The following is a 19,854-nucleotide window of genomic DNA, read 5'->3' on the forward strand; positions in this document are numbered from 1 at the left end:
TTGTAAAAATGTCTAAAAACCTGTTTTCCCTTTGTCATTATGGGTTATTGTGTGTAAAATAATGAGGGGAAAAAATGCATTTAATACATTTTAGTATCGGACTGTAACGTAACAAAATGTGGAAGAATTCAAGGGGTCTGAATACTTTCCAAATGCACTGTAGGTGCTGACACTGCTTTGTTACAAAATTATATTTTTTACTGGTATGGTTCTTCTCTCTTTCTGTTGGTAGGTATTTGAACCACGTGCGTACTGCCCAGCCCCAGGACATGGCTGGAGGATACAACTCAGGACTGGCGTGTCATCGAGCCATCCAGGATGCCTTCAGTGGGCTCTTCCATCCACTGGGTTGACTCCTCAAAAACAGAGAGGAGCTCAGAAATATGAGGCTGTCAATACAAACTCTTGTCTAAGGACTCAAATCACCACCCTGCTCTACATTGGGGAGGGAGCCATAGACCGCTATGGATGGTGGTCTAAAGTCAGACCAGTATGTATATGTTGCTATTTTTGTATGATCTTATTTTCATTTTTATTAAAATAAATATTTAAAAAACAAGCCAGTTGTGGTCTGAACCATGTCGTTTGTTGGATAATAAAGCTTTTGAAACAATGCCTTATTGTTTGACCAGGATAATGGACCAGTCAAGACGTTACCATGATTTAGATCATGACCGCCTCATTGACACTTTAAAATTAAAATGTGAACACCATTCACAGATCAAAAACGAAATGTATAATTTTAATGTCTCAGAATGACTTCCTTGGTCAAATATATTCAATCTTTCGTCTCCCCAGACTTCTGTCTCTTTGGCGCTGGTTCTTCTATGGTTTCTGAGGAGAGGAGAAAGAGTATTTTCATTTTCAGTTTTTCAGAGTGAATGAATCATGCATGTGTGAGTACTGTGTGAATGAAAGCTCACCTGCCTGTGTGTATTCTTACTGCTGACGAGCACCTCTTTGGGGATAGTGAAGGTCACAGACATCATCTCCTTATTGGGGGCAACATTCCTCACCAGATGCACAGAGCACCGCCCCTCTAGGGACAACCCCAGGCTGGCTGAGGCCCTTTCCACCATGTCTCTCTGAGGGTCTTACTCCTTAGAGAACACATAGCAGTGCACTTGCGGCAGTTTCACATCACATGTACACACACTGGCTGTCCCCTTCAGCAGGCAGGCAGACAGGGGTCTTATAACCCCTCCCCTCCTCCCCTTCTATTAATACAACATCAAATGTATTTATTTAGCCCTTCTTACATCAGCTGATATCTCAAAGTGCTGTACAGAAACCCAGCCTAAAACCCCAAACAGCAAGCAATGCAGGTGTAGAAGCACGGTGGCTAGAAAAAAACTCCCTAAAAAGGCCAAAACCTAGGAAGAAACCTAGAGGAACCAGTCTATGAGGGGTGGCCAGTCCTCTTCTGGCTATGCCGGGTGGAGATAACATAAGCATAATCAATTATTATAATACATCAAACATTTGGTACAGCCCTGATCATGACCCCTATGTGAACCCCTGACAGTTCCAATACACACAGGAGAAATCAAACTCATATGTCACACCGTTCTCACGCACCTATAGCAGAGGGAGAGCGAAGATAAGGAATGAATGCAATGCGCATGCCTCTGATTTCATGACAAACTATGTTTAATCAAAATCACAATTTCATTGGACTTACTTTGGCCACCATATTCTCCTCTCCAACCATCACCATCTTGAAGAAGCGGTAGGTGGAGTCGATGGTGTTGGTCTTATTGACCACACAGGTCACCCAAGGGTTCTTATCCATTATGACTTGGCCTGGAAATTGATTTGCAACAGCAGACAGCATCATGCCAGTAAAACAAAATGAATCAGCACTATCGTTTTCCTCACACACGCACTTAATGTATTTCATCGGTAGCTAATTGACCACTCAGGAAACACAATCTTGGGAGGGTGGTCAGGGATTGAAGAAAGCATCACTTGTAAAATACACAATGACCTGTCAACAGCATCTCTGATACCCATGCTTGTGTCTGTCTTCTGACAGATAGTACTACTTATATTGTGATGCAGAACAGTACAGTATGTTTGTGGCACTCTCACCTATGAGGTTTCTGTAGGGAAGCTGGTGCTCCCGCAGGTTCATATGTGCAATGTGACCCACTCGACTAAACCCTGAGTGAAATCCTGTCCCTCTGGAAGCAGAGTGCACAGAACCTCCTCACTCTTCAGGTTATCATAGGTCAGCCGTAGCTTGTTGCAGCTGTAGCTCTTGAGGTACTCCAAATGACCGCAACACCTCGGCCTCTGCGTCGCTGAATGAGTTGGGTGAGGAGACACTGGCAGGGTACAGCAGCAAGAGCCTGTCATTATCGCTGCCTTCGACCGCCAAAAACGCTTTAACATGCCTGGGCGCTGGAGGGCTATTTCTTTCGGGCTCTTTACCAATTTATTCAGGACTTATTTTGTCACACACAGGGCTGGGACAACAACTGTCTGGGCAAAGGCTTCTTTATCCAAACAAGTCAGACCTCGGACCTCTGGAGGAGCTGTGTATAGGCTGGGCTCCATCGCGCTGTATTGTTGCTGCACAGGCATCTGATTCTGGAACTCACAGGACAAGTTGATGCTCGGGACCGCAGGTCCGATATCGATAGCGGGATTGCAAGCTGTTTTAAATTTGTAGTAGTGAGAATATTCTAGGAATACTCCTGCAATGACAAATCGTAGAAGAGGTCTCTTTGAAATATTACCTGCCCTAAGCATCTACATTAGGAAAATGAAAAACAGACAATATACGTAAAATAAAAAGCGGATAATTGACACACAACACTGAACGATTACTGCTTGATATTGCATGGAAAGATTACTTTATTCAGTACAAATGTAAACATTGAAACGCATTCATCACCTCAATATCGGCTCTGCATAACGCGCACATGTTTATGTCATCATTAGTGGACTTGTTTGCAGCCACATGATTCGTCAGATGGAACTGTCGATCTCTGATTTGATAAAAATGTTGTGCGACCTATAAAGGCGACGAATACATGCGGAAGCGTTTTCATGTCATATGACCAACTCAAATCAACTGTCAGAAGTTGCACACACAGCTAGAACGTTTCTAATAGTGGAGCATATTTTGTTGGTTAAAGGAAGCGTTTGCCGTGAACAGCCACCACAAACTGCACAGATGAGGTACCTATTGTATTGGTTGTTGAAAGTAACATTATACTAACGCCTTGCTCTTGGGTAAGTCACCTGGAGACATGAGTATCAATGGGGAAGGCACCACCGTCCACTCTGACCATTGGGCCGCTGCGGATGACATGGGCTGCGAGACCAACCCTCTCCTGGGAAATGTAAGTAAGCACTCCGCTCTAGCCGGGAATTAAGAGGCATACGTTAAATAACCTTGTGCTTACTCAGACAATGGCAGTCTGAGTTTCAGTAACGTTACTTTTGGCAACCGGTTTACAATCCCAATCTAGCCTACTACAACTGGTCTCTAGTAGGGAGTCTATATTATGTTAGAAAGTGAAACGGTCAAATAGAAGGCAGGACCCAGCTAGTGAACATGAGTCACATGCTCAATCTGTACAATTCTATCTCACATGACACTTTAGTTCACTTGCATTGTCTCCCTCAGCACTTTGGAAATCATGCACATTCTCTTCTCAGGCTGTTTGGCATTGCAAAGTCCACATTTCACAATGATTTGGCCCCAGGGAGGTACTGAACACATCCCATTAGAATGATTTGTTAAAAGTTATTCTTCTTGAGCCAGCAGATGGTAGGCTACATATTTCTTTGGCATTTTTTGTCTGTTAAATTTGGCATCTTCACACATCCCACTGTAAAGTGAACCTTAGAGTTCATGACAAAGAAAATAATGTCCCCTAATAAGGTCAAGCATTGCAACACTAGTCTTTAAAATGATTGATTGGACTGGTTACTCATTATGGTGATTGATTGCTGTGAAACAAATTAACTTACACGGGAATTGGAGCACCTCAGACATTTTACTACGGCTTCTCTGCTAGCACCTATATCGCCTCATGTTTAGCCCTCTAGTCACTTTTTAATAATGTGTTCATATTTTGCCTTACTCATCTCATATGTATATGATGTATTCTGTATTCTACTGTATTTTAGTCTATGCCGCTCTGACATTGCTTGTCCAAATATTTATATTTTCTTAATCCCATTCCTTTACTTAGATTTGTGTGTGTTGTATGTTGTGAAATGGTCAGATATTACTTTACTGTCGGAGCTAGATACTCAAGCATTTTGCTACACCCGCAATAACATCTGCTAAACACGTGACCAGTAACATTTGATTTTATGTAATTATAGTGCACTTCCTGTCCACCACTGCTGTAACCTTGGCTATATCAGCTCCAAAAACATGTATGTTAATCCAGACTCATACTCCTGTTTGCTGTGACACTGACACCCAGGGTTGTGGCTGGATCTCTCCAGGGTACTCCCTAATAGAGAGGCCATGCCGAGCCAGGCATCACCCTTAATATACACAGCTCAGGCAGCTCAAATCCACTCATCCCTCATTCCATTCCCACATCCTACATTTCATTATAGGGCAGTGATCCTCATCACCATTACACCAGTGTATCTCAGAAGGGTTTCCCCTAAGTAGTAGTCAGTCCGTGTGTCCCTTTCTTGATTATGTTTTGTATCAGAAATGGTGCTTTCAAGTAAAAGTAAGCTATTGTGTAGTGAGTTGTATATTGATTTGTGATTGACTGAGCTCTCCTTATGTCCCCCTCTCGCTCTTCCGCTACCCCTCCAGAGAGCAGAGGAGCCAAGGGCTAAAGGGGCCTCCTTTACCTCCTCGGTCTTCAACCTGATGAATGCCATCATGGGCAGTGGCATCCTGGGCCTGGCCTACGCTATGGCCAACACAGGCATAGTGGGCTTTTGGTGAGTAGGACACATCCAGGCATATTTTTAAGAAGAAATTGCGCTGCCTCTTAAATCCTTTGTGTGCTCAGCTTTCCCATACAATCTCTACAACTGTATCTCTATGTATGTCACTGTGATGTGAATGTGGCTCCATGTCTGCAGTATCCTCTTGCTGCTAGTGTCCAGTCTGGCAGCTTACTCTATACACCTCCTACTGAAGCTGTGTGATCAAACCGGTGAGCTGGCCTTCAGATCTCATGTCAAACGTCTGTATGATATAGCATGATTAGGCTGACAATGTAATAATGTCAATCTAGATCATTCCATCTTATCTCTTAGACGAGCTAAAATAAACCCACATGATCAGTCAGGTGATGGCACACCTCTAATTCAGTCATCTTGAGTATGTTACTACCAGTATTGTCTCCTGAGAGTTGGTTTAGATGAGATGTCAATGGGAATTAGAATTATAGCACACTTCCATATAGTTCCTGTTTAAGATTAGGTGTGAACTGTAGAGAATGTACACTGTTTGTTTATGATGGATTGATGGGTTTCTGTCACCCATAGGTATCACCTCATATGAAGACCTAGGCGGCAGAGCCTTGCAGAAGCCAGGCAAAGTGAGTCCGAATAACAAATCATAAGTCACAAATAAATATTATTCACTGTTTCCATCAAGGAGGAAGTAAGACATGAAGCTTGACTTGTATGCCTAGTATAGTACTACACAGTTGTGGAACGTTATGAACTCTGATATTTCACTTTTGTACCTGCGTAGGAAATAATCTATCATTCAAGTAACCCCTTTTTAAATTATTTGTAGGTTCTTGTTGGAGTCAGTATTCTCATCCAAAACATTGGAGGTAAGGTCAGCTTTGTTTCTTTGCTCTTAAGTTCCTCAATTCTGCATCCTGCAGTTTTAACATTTGAAATGAGGTAGCACCATTGAGAAGTAACATATTACGGTGAGGCAGACCTGGTTTAGCCTCAATGATGTCACAGTATCATGTGTCACTGGCGGGAGTGAGGAGGTTGTAACGCTGGACATGTTTCCTGTAACTGTATGAGGTTCTGGGTTCAATCCACGGCATCTCCACTCCTTTTAGGGCTCCTGAGTGGCGCAGCGGTCTAAGGCACGGCATCTCGACCTGGCCAAGGCTTTCGACTCTGTCAATCACAACATTCTTATTGGCAGACTCGACAGCCTTGGTTTCTCAAATGATTGCCTTGCCTGGTTTACCAACTACTTCACTGATAGAGTTCAGTGTGTCAAATCGGAGGGCCTGTTGTCTGGACCTCTGACAGTCTCTATGGGTGTGCCACAGGGTTCAATTCTCGGGCCGACTCTTTTCTGTATACGTCAATGATGCTGCTCTTGCTGCTGGTGATTCTCTGATCCACCTCTACGCAGACGACACCATTCTGTATACCTCTGACCCCTCCTTGGACACTGTGTTAACTAACCTCCAGACGAGCTTCAATGCCATACAACTCTCCTTCAGTGACCTCCAACTGCTCTTAAACGCAAGTAAAACTAAATGCATGCTCTTCATCCGATCACTGCCCGCACCTGCTCGCCCGTCCAGCATCACTACTCTGGACTGCTCTGACTTGGAATACGTGGACAACTACAAATATCTAGGTGTCTGGTTAGACTGTAAACTCTCATTCCAGACTCACATTAAGCATCTCAATCCAAAATTAAATCTAGAATCGGCTTCCTATATCGCAACAAAGCATCCTTCACTCATGCTGCCAAACATACCCTCGTAAAACTGACCATCCTACCGATCCTCGACTTCGGTGATGTCATCTATAAAATAGCCTCCAACACTCTACTCAACAAACTGGATGCAGTCTATCACAGTGCCATCCGTTTTGTCACCAAAGCCCCATACACTACCCACCATTGCGACCTGTACACTCTCGTTGGTTGGCCCTCGCTTCATACTCGTCGCCAAACCCACTGGCTACAGGTAATCTACAAGTTTCTGCTAGGTAAAGCCCCACCTTATCTCAGCTCACTGGTCACCATAGCAGCACCCACTCGTAGCACTCGCTCCAGCAGGTATATCTCACTGGTCACCCCCAAAGCCAATTCCTCCTTTGGTCGTCTTTCCTTCCAGTTCTCTGCTGCCCATGACTGGAACGAATTGCAAAAATCTCTGAAGCTGGAGACTCACATCTCCCTCACTAGCTTTAAGCACCAGCTGTCAGGCTAAGTACAGGTGCAGTGATCTGTAAACAGCCCATCTATCTACCTACCTCATCCCCATACTGGTATTTATTTATTTATTTTGTTCCTTTGCACCCCAGTATCTCTACCTGCACATTCATCTTCTGCCGATCTACCATTCCAGTGTTTAATTGCTATATTATAATTACTTCGCCACCATGGCCTATTTATTTCCTTAACTTACCTCATTTGTACTCACTGTATATATATACTTTTTGTTTTCTTTTGTTCTACTGTATTATTGACTGTATGTTTTGTTTATTCTATGTGTAAGTCTGTGTTGTTGTATGTGTCGAATTGCTACGCTTTATCTTGGCCAGGTCGCAGTTGCAAATGAGAACTTGTTCTCAACTAGCCTATCTGGTTAAATAAAGGTGAAATTAAATAAATTTAAAAAATCTCGGTGCAAGAGGCATCAATGACAGTCATTGTAAATAAGAATTTGTTCTTAACTGACTTGCCTAGTTCAGTAAATGTCAAATGAAATAATAGTAAATAAACTGTTCATTTGACTCATGTGTACTGCAGTCTTACTGGGCCTCCTGCTGGAAACCAAAGGGCCCTGCACCACAACCCTTCCTGGTGTGGCCATTGGCCCGAGTCCCTGATAACCTTTAACCTCAAGGCACTGTCTCCTCTGGCCCCTTCCATATGGGTCTGAAACGCACTAATTGATCTCAGATGGTGACCCTCATAGTCCCACCCCTCAGTGATGAGACCTAATGGGAGCCCCCACTTATACCTCCCCCTCCCTTCCTCAGCACTACTTCTCACACAGATGGGAGCCTAGGTGCTCTCTCTTGCCCAGTCATTAGCAACAGGGCTGAGTGGATTATTATTGCAGTGCCGTTTAAAATGTTTGTGGTTGTCCCAGCATGGGGCAGTCCTTGAGAGAGGGCCTATGCACTGCCATGTCCCCCCCCCCCCGTGTCCGTCCTTTTGTAAGGGGTGCAATTAGCTCACTCTGGGTAAACACTTATCTACCCTGCCAAAAGCTGATGGGCCTATCGACCTTAATTACTACATGGCCCACGGCAGTGGCTCCCAACTAGGGGTACTTGGCCTATCCACGGGGGTACTTGAGAAGACTCATGAGATCATAGGCCTACTGGTAAAATATACATGAGGGGGTACTTCAGGGGTACTCCAGGCAGAGTAAAATTCAGTTGGTGGTACAGTAACTGAAAGGGTTGGGAACCACTGGCCTAGGACTCTCTGACCCCCGCCCACTAGCTTAATGAAATGAAAGTGCCTCTGTCTTGTGCTAAATACACCTTCCCACTGTGGTCCATACGTCAGACTAAACTCCAGACTAGGTGTTATGTACTGTATTTACCATAGTGTCTGTAAGCTGAACTGAGCGTATGAGCAAGGAATATCCCACACTGTAGCCATACCACTGGGCTATTATGTCTGAGGAAGGGAGATTCCTGGCACCCCCATAGTAAAGCATGCCAACACTGTAACTGCACTTCATCAAGGCCAGGGCAGAGACAAGTTGGCATCTGATGCTGGGGTTACCTCAAATCCTATGAGAAAATGTCATCTGTGCGAGTCCAAGATAGGCGCCTAATGATTATCTGTACGTGTGGCTGTCTGTGTGGGCAGTAGTGTTGGAAGCGTTTTCTAATGAAAACAATTAGTGGATCAGTAGGGATAAGGGTACAGGTTAGTTTAGTTTAAAGGAGACAGGAAGTCCAGCCCCAGGGCAGTGTGGTCCAGGCAGCTGGCCCTGGCCCTCCCTCGTTCCCCAATCTAATACCCATAACGCTGCCTCCCTTAACCATAGCAACTGACTAACACTCTCACTTACCCTGACCTAAGCACTTCTCACCTCACGTCATTTGCTCCCTCTGTCCCGCTCTCTCATATTAGGGGTGGGCAGTCTGACCCACAGGAAGTGACCTAAAGTCTGGCCTATGATTGGCTGTCAGAAGAGTTTGGGTGGGAGGGAGGGGGCGGCTCATGAAACTCATACAATATCCTGTTTCCTAGGAAGCAGGAGGGAGGAGGAGAAATACCTGGATTAGTGTCAGGGATCATTATTGTTAGTATTCCTTCCCTCTCCATTCTTGCTGCCCTGACGGGGCTTCTGCAGTGGAAACATCTGCATAGTATCTGTAATTTGGGCTTAGCTGGGTGATCCCCGGAGTCTGCTGCCCCACCTCTGTCAGCTTGGAGAGATGTGGACTAATATGCTTAACCTTTGTCTGACCTGTGTTTGGAACAGCATATTTGACTATTTGCTCGTGTGTGAACAATGTGGTTTTAACTATAATGAGCGTCTCTGATATTCCTCCCCAGCCATGTCGTCATACATGTTCATCTTGAAAACAGAGCTTCCTGCAGCCATTGCCAGCTTCCTGAGCCCAGAGACCTCTGGGTATGCATACACTTCCTGCATTTTCAATTCAAATGAGCTTTTATTCAAACAAACAAACTAGTTACCAAGACCATCCTCCTGTGGTTTTATCTGCCTTATCACTAACAGTTATTTCTGTCCATATGGTGCATTAATCACATTTTACTGACACAGGTAAAATGCCATTTAGAGCAGATTTGGATCAAATAACTGACATAAGACTAAGGATTCTAACCACAAGGCAGCTAAACCTGGAATGAACTACTCATACCTAGCCAGGCATCAGATTCAGCTAAGATCACATGAAGAATGTGGAGGAAATATGTCACCAAACCACAATACACTCTCTAGCAGGGCTTGGAGGAAAGCCTCAGTGGTGTTGTGTAACGTGGAGCAGCAGTGGAGGAACTGTACCGCTGACTGACTGAGAACCATTCCTCAGACTCCATCAGTGTCCTGTCCTTCATTGAGGCCTGGCTGGAAGACGTACCCCTTCCCCTCCCTACCTCCTGAGAACAGCCCACAGGGAAGTCCAAGGCCTAGAATGTAACTTCTATCACTTTATTATCAGCCACACTGAGCTGAGCGATAGCTGTGGCTGGTCTCGGCCCAATCCGTCAACATCTGACTCTTCCCCGCACAGCTGCTTTGTATTAGAGGCACTCCCTCGCCCCAAATCTCTTGCATATGTTCCCTGGAATCAGAGCGATACAACGGGATATCAGTTTTGCCATTTTAATTACGGCCGTGCTGAGGGAAACAAAACTGTGCTGTTGATGAGTGGCTTTGGGATGTTAACACGCTCATATTGAAGCCCATTAAATGTTAAATACTCCAGTTGATTTATATTAAATAGCATACCCCAAGTTGATTTATATTAAAAAGCATTTCCATTTGCAGCCTCTTATCTTGGTATCCCAGAGTGAAAGGCAGTCAGTTGTAGTCTATTTTGGAGCTTTCGAGTCGTGTCTGTAGTGAATTATGTACTGCCTACAGTAAGTCAATGAGCCCTTGTTAAAGGCCACTGACGAAGCCAGGCACGGTCATGGACAGCTGGGATGGGTTTCTGCTGCATTGACCAGATTTATGCTAATCTCCAACACTTGGTGGAGATGGACTCATTGGCAGAGCTAGTCAAAACTCAGTCCCATCCTGCAGCTTGTTATACCACATTTCACAGGCATTTCAACAATCTTTTTTCCCCCCTCTCCATTGAGTAATCTAACCAGGGTTGATCCACATCCTCCAGATAGCCAGTGGCGATATGGGCTTCCCTTTGGTAGAAGCAGAGGAAAGGTTCTGAACTGAACAGTAGTGTAACCTGATTGTCCTAGGAAGGGTTTAGGTTTGAGCTGAGACAGGCGTTTGGGTCAGAGTGGTTGTTTACATGGCATCCTGTTAAAGAATGTCCAGCCCGTGCAGACAGAGAAGACTGGGCCACTATGGTAACCCAGGAGCCGTGAAACTGCCAAACGAGTCACTTGGTGTTGATGTGGTCAGAGCAGGTGCTGCTGATACTGGGAGCCCCATAAACAGCCCTGGAGCCATTCCCACATGACCCCACACTGCGTCTCTTCCCTCCCAACACACAACAGCCAGAGCCACCGCTCACTCCCATCCCGATCGACCCCAGCGGAGCCAGCATGCCTTCCACATGTCACCCCTTTGCCCCCCCCCTCGCTCTCCCACCACCCGCTTTCTGAATAAATTGCCAAGGCTATCCCTCAGCAAAGGAAAATATTATTCGCCCTCAGGAAAAAAAAACAGCGACTGAAATCATGCCCCATCTGACAGAACGTTTGCATGTGAATTACATAATTGTTATGGTTTGTGAGAGTTAAAGCCTTTAATGTATACCACATGATGAGACTGTCTCGCTGTATTTGAGCATGAAATGGAGACCATTTTTTTTGTTCGGGGTTCCAGGGGAGATTCCCCATTAGTGTCTTCATCATAAGACTGGGGGGGGGGTTCTGAAGATATCAACTATCAATATTCTCTTTCCCCCTCTCCCTTCATCCTCTCTGACCATCTCTCTGTAGGGGGGCCTGGTATGAAGATGGCAAAACGTTGCTGATTCTGATGACGGTGTGTGTGGTTCTACCTCTGGCTCTGCTGCCCAAGATTGGTGAGTAGCCTGGTTTAGTCTCGTCATCGGGCACTCTTGCCCCTGAATCTTTGATGGCTGTGTATATCACCATTCCTCTCCTTCCACCCTCTAGGTTTCTTGGGCTACACCAGTAGCCTTGCATTCCTCTTCATTCTCTTCTTTACAGTTGTGGTGAGTTCAGTTCAAATCTTATGCTTGTAAAAGACTTGTTTCTTTTCCTCCATAATCCATCTGACCTGTTGCCTCTTTCCCAGGTTGTGGTCAAGAAATCGTCCATCCCTTGCCCCCTCCCAAGCAATGTGACCCTGAGCATCAACCAGGTAACAACCACAATGCAAACTGCCGTGGCCTCACACACCAAATACTGTTGGTCACATTGACCTGAAGGCTGTGAGCTTTACTGCAGGCCTGGTTCAGGGCCATAGGATTAGGCCATAGGACACAATCCTGGAGATTGAATTTCTGAATGGGAGGCTTTGGTGGCTGACTGAGCTAGTTATGTATGACAAAGACCAGGGAACACTGCACTGTGATTGGTGCCAGTCCTGGAGGGGAGGAAGTACCTATGACCTCGCCAGTGCAAGGAAGTGACCGTTGACCTTGTTGGATATAAGCGCAGCACTATTGCTTCCTTGTACACAGTCACGGCTTTGGGTCCATTTTTAAATGGCTGCTATTTACGTTTCTCCACAGCCATGACTGGAATTTAATCTACCGCAACAACGCTCACATGTTTAGCCACCGTTTACAACTGGTCTCATTTTAAAAAAGAAAAAAAAGAATGGAATAGCTTTAACCTTGCTCCATTTTCTCTGTTCATAACATTTTTCCAGGTATCCAATTCTTCGGAATCGGAATGTACGCCCAAACTCTTTGTCATCTCCAGTAAGGTATGTATGCATTGGTTGAAAAGTTGTCTTCATCAACCATGGATATGTAGTCCATAAAACACACAGAAGCTATATAATAATTGGTAAGCTGCAATAAGTAGTGCAGTATAATGATGACAGTTGCAGAAGCAGTCCTATGGCTCTTTTAGCGCTTCAGTAAATGGCACTGTCTGTCTCTAGTTCTTAGTTGGTCACTGGTGACATTTCCCAGTCATTAAGAGTGCAGGATTGTGCAGTGTTTGGAATAACACCTGTGTGACATTACCACACTTCAGTTTAGCTGGTAATGTCTACTATTATTGCTTCAACTACACGATCCGCACACACACACACACACACACACACTGCTGCTCCCCCTCCCCGGGTTACCGTATAAACCGCTCCCCCTCCCCGGGTTACCGTATAAACCGCTCCCCCCTCCCTGGGTTACCGTATAAACCGCTCCCCCTCCCTGGGTTACCGTATAAACCGCTCCCCCCTCCCTGGGTTACCGTATAAACCGCTCCCCCCTCCCTGGGTTACCGTATAAACCGCTCCCCCCTCCCTGGGTTACCGTATAAACCGCTCCCCCCTCCCTGGGTTACCGTATAAACCGCTCCCCCCTCCCTGGGTTACCGTATAAACCGCTCCCCCCTCCCTGGGTTACCGTATAAACCGCTCCCCCCTCCCTGGGTTACCGTATAAACCGCTCCCCCCTCCCTGGGTTACCGTATAAACCGCTCCCCCCTCCCTGGGTTACCGTATAAACCGCTCCCCCCTCCCTGGGTTACCGTATAAACTGCTCCCCCCTCCCTGGGTTACCGTATAAACAGCTCCCCCCTCCCTGGGTTACTGTATAAACTGCTCCCCCCTCCCTGGGTTACCGTATAAACCGCTCCCCCCTCCCTGGGTTACCATATAAACCGCTCCCCCTCCCTGGGTTACCATATAAACCGCTCCCCCCTCCCTGGGTTACCGTATAAACCGCTCCCCCCTCCCTGGGTTACCATATAAACCGCTTCCCCTCCCTGGGTTACCATATAAACCGCTCCCCCCTCCCTGGGTTACCGTATAAACTGCTAAGGCCTAAATGACTGCAGTGTGGTGAATGATTGGTGTGTGTTTCAGAGTGCTTACACCATCCCCACCCTGGCTTTCTCCTTCCTCTGCCACACTGCCGTGTTGCCCATCTACAGTGAGATGGACCGGTCAGTACCCTGCCTGACACATCCCATACACATCATACTGTATATACCTGTGTATTCGATGTCCTTACGACAACCCTCGGCCTGCATGGGGTCGCTCTCTGTCTTGTTGTTAATCGAGCATAATAACCTCAGCCGCCGTTTATCCTCATCCTTCCTCACTAAATGTATATATTTCTGGACATGGGATGTGAAAGTGACATCCACTTCCGCTTTACTTCCGTATTGTCTCCCATGCTTTTTTGAACTGGCTTTACAATTATATAGTCATTCATGAAAATGCGGTCATTTTAATTTATGAATGTATGTAGATTAATTTACTTCTACCAGATGCATTTTAGGAAGTTTTTGCTCTTGAATACCATTGTGCCAAGTTTCTGTCTATTGAAGAGCATTCCGAAAAACTACAAGGCTGAGTGGGCAGTCATTTCCTGTTTACGTTCACAGCATATTGGAAATTATCATGGCCTCTGCAGTTATCATGTATGTATTGTGGGGCCTTTTCAAATGTATGCATACTGAAATAATCAATCACTCGCCTGATGTGTGTTTAGGCCCAGTAAGAAGAGGATGCAGAATGTGACCAATGTTAGCATCTCTCTGAGCTTCCTGCTCTACCTGATCTCTGCTTTGTTTGGCTACCTCACCTTCTACAGTAAGCGGACAGTGACACCTCACAGAGAGAGCGCTGGTTGAAACTATTCAATCCATGTTGTCTCCCCCTCCTTCCAAAATGTTTGACCAGTCCTTCACTCAAATCAAATGTTATTGGTTGTGTACACATATTTAGCAGATGTTATTGCGGGTGTTGCACAATGCTTGTGTTCCTAGCAGTAATATCTAACAATACACCCATCTAAAAAGTTATGGAATTAAGAAATATTAGGACAAGCTCTGATATATCTCTGACAGGCCACGTAGACTCAGAGCTCTTGATAAGCTATGACACGTACCTGCCGCGTGATGTCTTGGTGATGGCTGTGCGTCTGGCCATCCTGCTGGCTGTGCTGCTTACTGTACCCCTCATCCATTTCCCTGTAAGTACTGTACCCCTTTTAGACTACTGCTCTGCGTCTGCTTGTTTACTTACACTCTCATACTTCCATATGAGTAGTTGGGACATTCTATCTGCTAAATGACCAAGAATGTACATGTCTGTCCCATAGAAAGTTATGACTTGCATCCAATCACAGTACCATATTTTAATGAGTCCAGTTGTATGATTGCTCTAAACCTGTGCTGTCTGCCCTAAAGGCCCGGAAGGCAATGTCAGTGCTGTTTTGTGGAGATAGGCCTCTCTCCTGGGTGTATCATATCTTCTCCACTCTCTTGATCCTGACTGTGGTGATACTGCTGGCCATCCTTGTCCCTGACATCAGGAATGTGTTCGGGGTTGTGGGTAGGTGTTTAGTCATTTAACTAATGGGGTTTTCTTTGAGGGGAGGGGGGATTATTATTGTACCATTTGCATTCATACGTTAGGTCCTTATCAGATAAAAGGGTTTCAAATGGTTGGTTGATGTTCTCTTGTTTAGGGTGACTGTCTTTTTAATCTATAGTTAGATTTGGGTGTTAAGTATGTTGTGTGTGTACTGTATGTTCTTTTACCGCCTGTGCCTCTGCATCCTCCAGGCTCGACCACGTCGACCTGCCTGTTGTTTGTGTTCCCGGGGATCTTCTACCTCCGGCTCAGCAACCAGCCGCTCAAGTCTCTGGAGTCTGTCGGGGTAAGTGCACACTTCCCCAATTCATCCTCATACTGGAGTTGTTTAGCTTCAACTCATAGAAAATAGTTATTTGTAATGGCTGGAAACTCAAGAAAACACCACTATTGAATTTAAATAGCCATCTACTCATAGTTATTCTACAATAACATCTGGCAATGTAATGATTGACTACCTGTGGTTGTTTGTATATAATACTGTATTTAATACTAAAGTGATGTCCCCCCCCCCCCCCCCCCCCCCCAGGCTGTATGTCTGCTGATCTTCGGCCTGTTTGTGGGACTGCTCAGTCTGTGTGTCATCGTGGTCACCTGGGCACAGAACCCCTGAACAGGACCACAGAACTAGACCACCCACAGCTCTGCTCCATAGAGCCTAAAGGGAGAATTATGCCAAATAAATACTATTAGGCAGCACAACAGAACTCCATGACCACAAGATCACTGCATCACTTCACCCAGACTCTGAAAGCATTCGACTGCCCACCACCCCCATACAATCAGTGCTGCTCTTGTGTTTTTATGTTAACTGTACCTTTTAGCTATGGTGCTTCCAAAGCTTCAGAGTTGCCTTTTTTACTTCTGGACAATGTGTACAGTTGACAATACATCTTGAATGTGGGATGACGTATTAGTGTCGGTGAAGTTATTCTATTCATACTGTTATTTTTAAACTGCTTTTAAACTCCCTCATTGACAAGATTAAGAAATCGTTCATAATGCTTTAGCGAGCCAAGCTCTTTTATTGGGGCTGACCATGCTGAAGACCGGCCAATCACCAGACAAGAGGCGTCATGCTCATAGGGGGCACAAGGGCATGTGCAGATCTGTCAAATTTAATGACAACTTAATTTTTAAGCCCATGTTTTACCTTAATTCTTTAAAAAAAGATGTGTCAGCAGTATTTTACAGAGGGGGCACATTGAGTGGACCAGGCAAAGAGGCACCCCAATTCTCCCTAGTAAGTGGTTCCTTCCAAGGTGAACCATGGAGCAAAGTATAGAGCCAGTGATGGGTAGGACTTGCAGGTGGTATGTTAATAAGTTAATTTGACAAGTGATGTAGCCTATTGACTCCTTGATGAATAAATAAAATACATTTTGTTTCTGCTGTAATACTAGCCACATAACAATTTTATGAAGGTAGCTTAAACTAGCAAGCTAGATGGGTTCCCAATCTACCAACCACAATTTGCTTGATAGCTAGTTATCAGTCAAATTAGAGTATCTTATCTAACCATTTTAGCTGGAATGCCTGCTGGCAAGGTTGCTAGACTTTCTAAATGTACTGATTAAGACTCACATTCCTTTCAATCTTTTAAATATTTTGGCAAAGATGCAGATTTAGTTTCTTTAAAAAAGCACCACCGGTCAGGAGGATACCGACAGCTCAAGACAGATAAATACTTGGTTTAAATGTAATCTGGCATCGTATGATAATATGTGCTTATGTGATCGTATCTACTGGTGTAATATCCTAGGCATGTTAGTGCAGCATATCGAGATGTGTGCTATACAACAGTCAGAATGACACATCAAAATTACAATCGACAACCGGTAAATGACACCAGGTCATCATACCATACCTCTTACATAACCCATGCAGAAAAATAGGCATATCCTCATGTACTTTGTGCCCCCTCTAAAATGATGGGTGCATGACACCCCTGGACCGTTGTAACTCTACATTACTAGTAGCATCACTTGAAGCTGTGGAAGACCATGAACTGCCAGATCCCTAAATTAGAGACTGAGATTCTTGTTCGTAAATGAAAGTGCTGTAGAAAATGAATACACTGCTCAAAAAAATAAAGGGAACACTAAAATAACACATCCTAGATCTGAATGAATGAAATATTCTTATGAAATACTTTTTTCTTTACATAGTTGAATGTGCTGACAACAAAATCACACACAAATTATCAATGGAAATCAAATGTATCAACCCATGGAGGTCTGGATTTGGAGTCACACTCAAAATTAAAGTGGAAAACCACACTACAGGCTGATCCAACTTTGATGTAATGTCCTTAAAACAAGTCAAAATGAGGCTCAGTAGTGTGTGTGTGGCCTCCACGTGCCTGTATGACCTCCCTACAACGCCTGGGCATGCTCCTGATGAGGTGGCGGATGGTCTCCTGAGGGATCTCCTCCCAGACCTGGACTAAAGCATCCCCCAACTCCTGGACAGTCTGTGGTGCAACGTGGCGTTAGTGGATGGAGCGAGACAAGATGTCCCAGATGTGCTCAATTGGATTCAGGTCTGGGGAACGGGCGGGCCAGTCCATAGCATCAATGCCTTCCTCTTGCAGGAATTGCTGACACACTCCAGCCACATGAGGTCCAGCATTGTCTTGCATTAGGAGGAACCCAGGGCCAACCGCACCAGCATATGGTCTCACAAGGGGTCTGAGGATCTCATCTCGGTACCGAATGGCAGTCAAGCCCCACCTGTGGATGTCGGGTCCTCAAACCACCCTCATGGAGTCTGTTTCTGACCGTTTGAGCAGACACATGCACATTTGTGGCCTGCTGGAGGTCATTTTGCAGGGCTCTGGCAGTGCTCTTCCTGCTCCTCCTTGCACAAAGGCGGAGGTAGCGGTCCTGCTGCTGGGTTGTTGCCCTCCTACGGCCTCCTCCACGTCTCCTGACGTACTGGCCTGTCTCCTGGTAGCGCCTCCATGCTCTGGACACTACGCTGACATACACAGCAAACCTTCTTGCCACAGCTCGCATTGATGTCCCATCCTGGATGAGCTGCACTACCTGAGCCACTTGTGTGGGTTGTAGACTCTGTCTCATGCTACCACTAGCGTGAAAGCACCGCCAGCATTCAAAAGTGACCAAAACAGCCAGGAAGCATAGGAACTGAGAAGTGGCCTGTGGTCACCACCTGCAGAACCACTCCTTTATTGGGGGTGTCTTGCTAATTGCCTATAATTTCCACCTGTTCTATTCCATTTGCACAACAGCATGTGAAATGTATTGTCAATCAGTATTGCCTCCTAAGTGGACAGTTTGATTTCACAGAAGTGTGATTGACTTGGAGTTACATTGTGTTGTTTAAGTGTTCCCTTTTATTTTTTTGAGCAGTGTATATTAGTTTACATGGTCTCTCTGACAATGTCATTTTCAGTTACTTAATGCTCTGATGTGTTGAGTGAATATACTATACACTCCTTGACTGCACCTCAGGTATCAATCGTAGAAAAGTTATCCTGCTGTCTTACTTCGACCTGGTTTTAAAACATAAAAAATGCTAATCATGGTTTATCATCTGTATTACATGATACATTTATTGTAAAATAAAAGGGAAACATTGTGACTTGTGTAATTGACTTTGGAATTTAAATTGAGTACTGCTGCGATCTCCTTTACTGTGGAATAATAATCACTCTACCATGTATTTGCATGCATTGTATTGACGTTGGGACAATCTCTGCAGTGTAGCGTTTGGGGTCTGTAGCTAATGAAAGCCAAATGCCCAGTACGTTTCCAATCATGATGCTGTTTAGATTGTCTCTCGGCACCCTCTGGAACCTCTGGCCGCTGCACTGCTGCTTCTAATCTGAGGAATGGAGTACTCTGGTCCCCAGGCCTAGCAGGAGTCCGCCCACTCCTCACACATATGGGAGATCTGCTATCGTCAGGGGAGGGAGGACATGGTGTGTCATTGCTGGAGTATTCTGGTAGAGATTTGCTAGTTTAGCTCACATGTGGTTTAGTTCTGGTCTACCTCAGCAGTGAGGAGTCCAGTGTCTTTCCTATGAAAGGCTTTGCACCCCAGAGGAAGGATCTCCTAGTTTGGCTTTATAGAAACCAAGGGCAGAATCTCAATTGCATACACCTTACCACCGCCTCAAAACTCATTGGAGAAGGTAAGAGGGGCGGGACCCCTGGCTTTCTCATCCAATGGGTTTTGAGAAGGAAGTGAGTATGCAATTGATCTTTTCATCTCTCATCTGCCCCATAACTACACATATTTCCACAGTGAACTGATCAAACAAAAGTAATCCTTTGTCTGCTTGTCTGACGACTTTGGTTGCAAAGAGAGGCTCTTCTGTAACGCTTTGCAGCAGAAACACAGGCTTGTTAAACAGTAACAGATATGAGTTGTACAGATCATAGCTATCTGTCACCACTGTTGTCTGTTGGTCAGGACACAGGTTTTCACAGAAATGGTGATAATCAGGAACATCACTACACTGATGGCCATGTCTTATGTTCCCAAAGGAACCAGTATAGAGTAAATTGCCAATATTCCTCAATCACTGCACCATCTAGTGTTTGACCAAGCTCACAGCAACCTCGACTCCACCTCTACCACTGCTTGTTGACATTGTGTGCTTTGTATACGTAGACTTTGGTAGAGAGATGTAACCAAATGCGGCAGTTTTCTCCAAGCGTTTCCCTGAGTTTGAGCTGTATGTTAATGC

General features: G+C 45.1%; 2 protein-coding genes and 1 pseudogene across 3 annotated transcripts in view; 2 read left to right on the top strand and 1 right to left on the bottom strand.

Moving 5' to 3' along the window:
* Positions 1-563, top strand: part of mnat1 (MNAT1 component of CDK activating kinase) — a 57,394-nt gene extending 56,831 nt beyond the window's left edge. For both annotated transcript variants that reach the window (XM_021584958.2, XM_021584959.2), the window contains exon 9: positions 233-563. In XM_021584958.2, coding sequence (XP_021440633.1) covers positions 233-353 — 121 coding nt within the window. In that variant the 3' untranslated portion in view covers positions 354-563. The remainder of the gene's footprint in view (positions 1-232) is intronic.
* A 284-nt stretch (positions 564-847) lies between these two features.
* LOC118944370 lies at positions 848-3,052 on the bottom strand (annotated as a pseudogene).
* Positions 3,033-16,534, top strand: slc38a6 (solute carrier family 38 member 6). The gene is made up of 16 exons (XM_021584961.2): positions 3,033-3,350; positions 4,799-4,929; positions 5,074-5,147; positions 5,482-5,534; positions 5,738-5,777; positions 9,455-9,533; positions 11,555-11,640; positions 11,735-11,793; positions 11,877-11,942; positions 12,456-12,512; positions 13,620-13,699; positions 14,251-14,351; positions 14,609-14,733; positions 14,951-15,095; positions 15,329-15,423; positions 15,667-16,534. The coding sequence occupies exons 1-16, from the start codon at positions 3,258-3,260 to the stop codon at positions 15,748-15,750; spliced, it is 1,368 nt and encodes a 455-aa protein (XP_021440636.1). The 5' UTR covers positions 3,033-3,257; the 3' UTR covers positions 15,751-16,534.
* Positions 16,535-19,854: the final 3,320 nt, after the last annotated feature.

Source organism: Oncorhynchus mykiss, chromosome 25 (genome assembly GCF_013265735.2).
Source record: "Oncorhynchus mykiss isolate Arlee chromosome 25, USDA_OmykA_1.1, whole genome shotgun sequence".
NCBI lineage: Eukaryota > Metazoa > Chordata > Actinopteri > Salmoniformes > Salmonidae > Oncorhynchus > Oncorhynchus mykiss.

Excerpts from the sequence above, each read along its gene's own strand:
- slc38a6 (XM_021584961.2), top strand. The coding sequence starts at position 3,258 with ATGAGTATCAATGGGGAAGGCACCACCGTCCACTCTGACCATTGGGCC. Across the intron at positions 13,700-14,250 it reads ATCTACAGTGAGATGGACCG|GCCCAGTAAGAAGAGGATGC; the intron begins GTCAGTACCCTG and ends ATGTGTGTTTAG. Across the intron at positions 15,424-15,666 it reads AGTCTCTGGAGTCTGTCGGG|GCTGTATGTCTGCTGATCTT; the intron begins GTAAGTGCACAC and ends CCCCCCCCCCAG.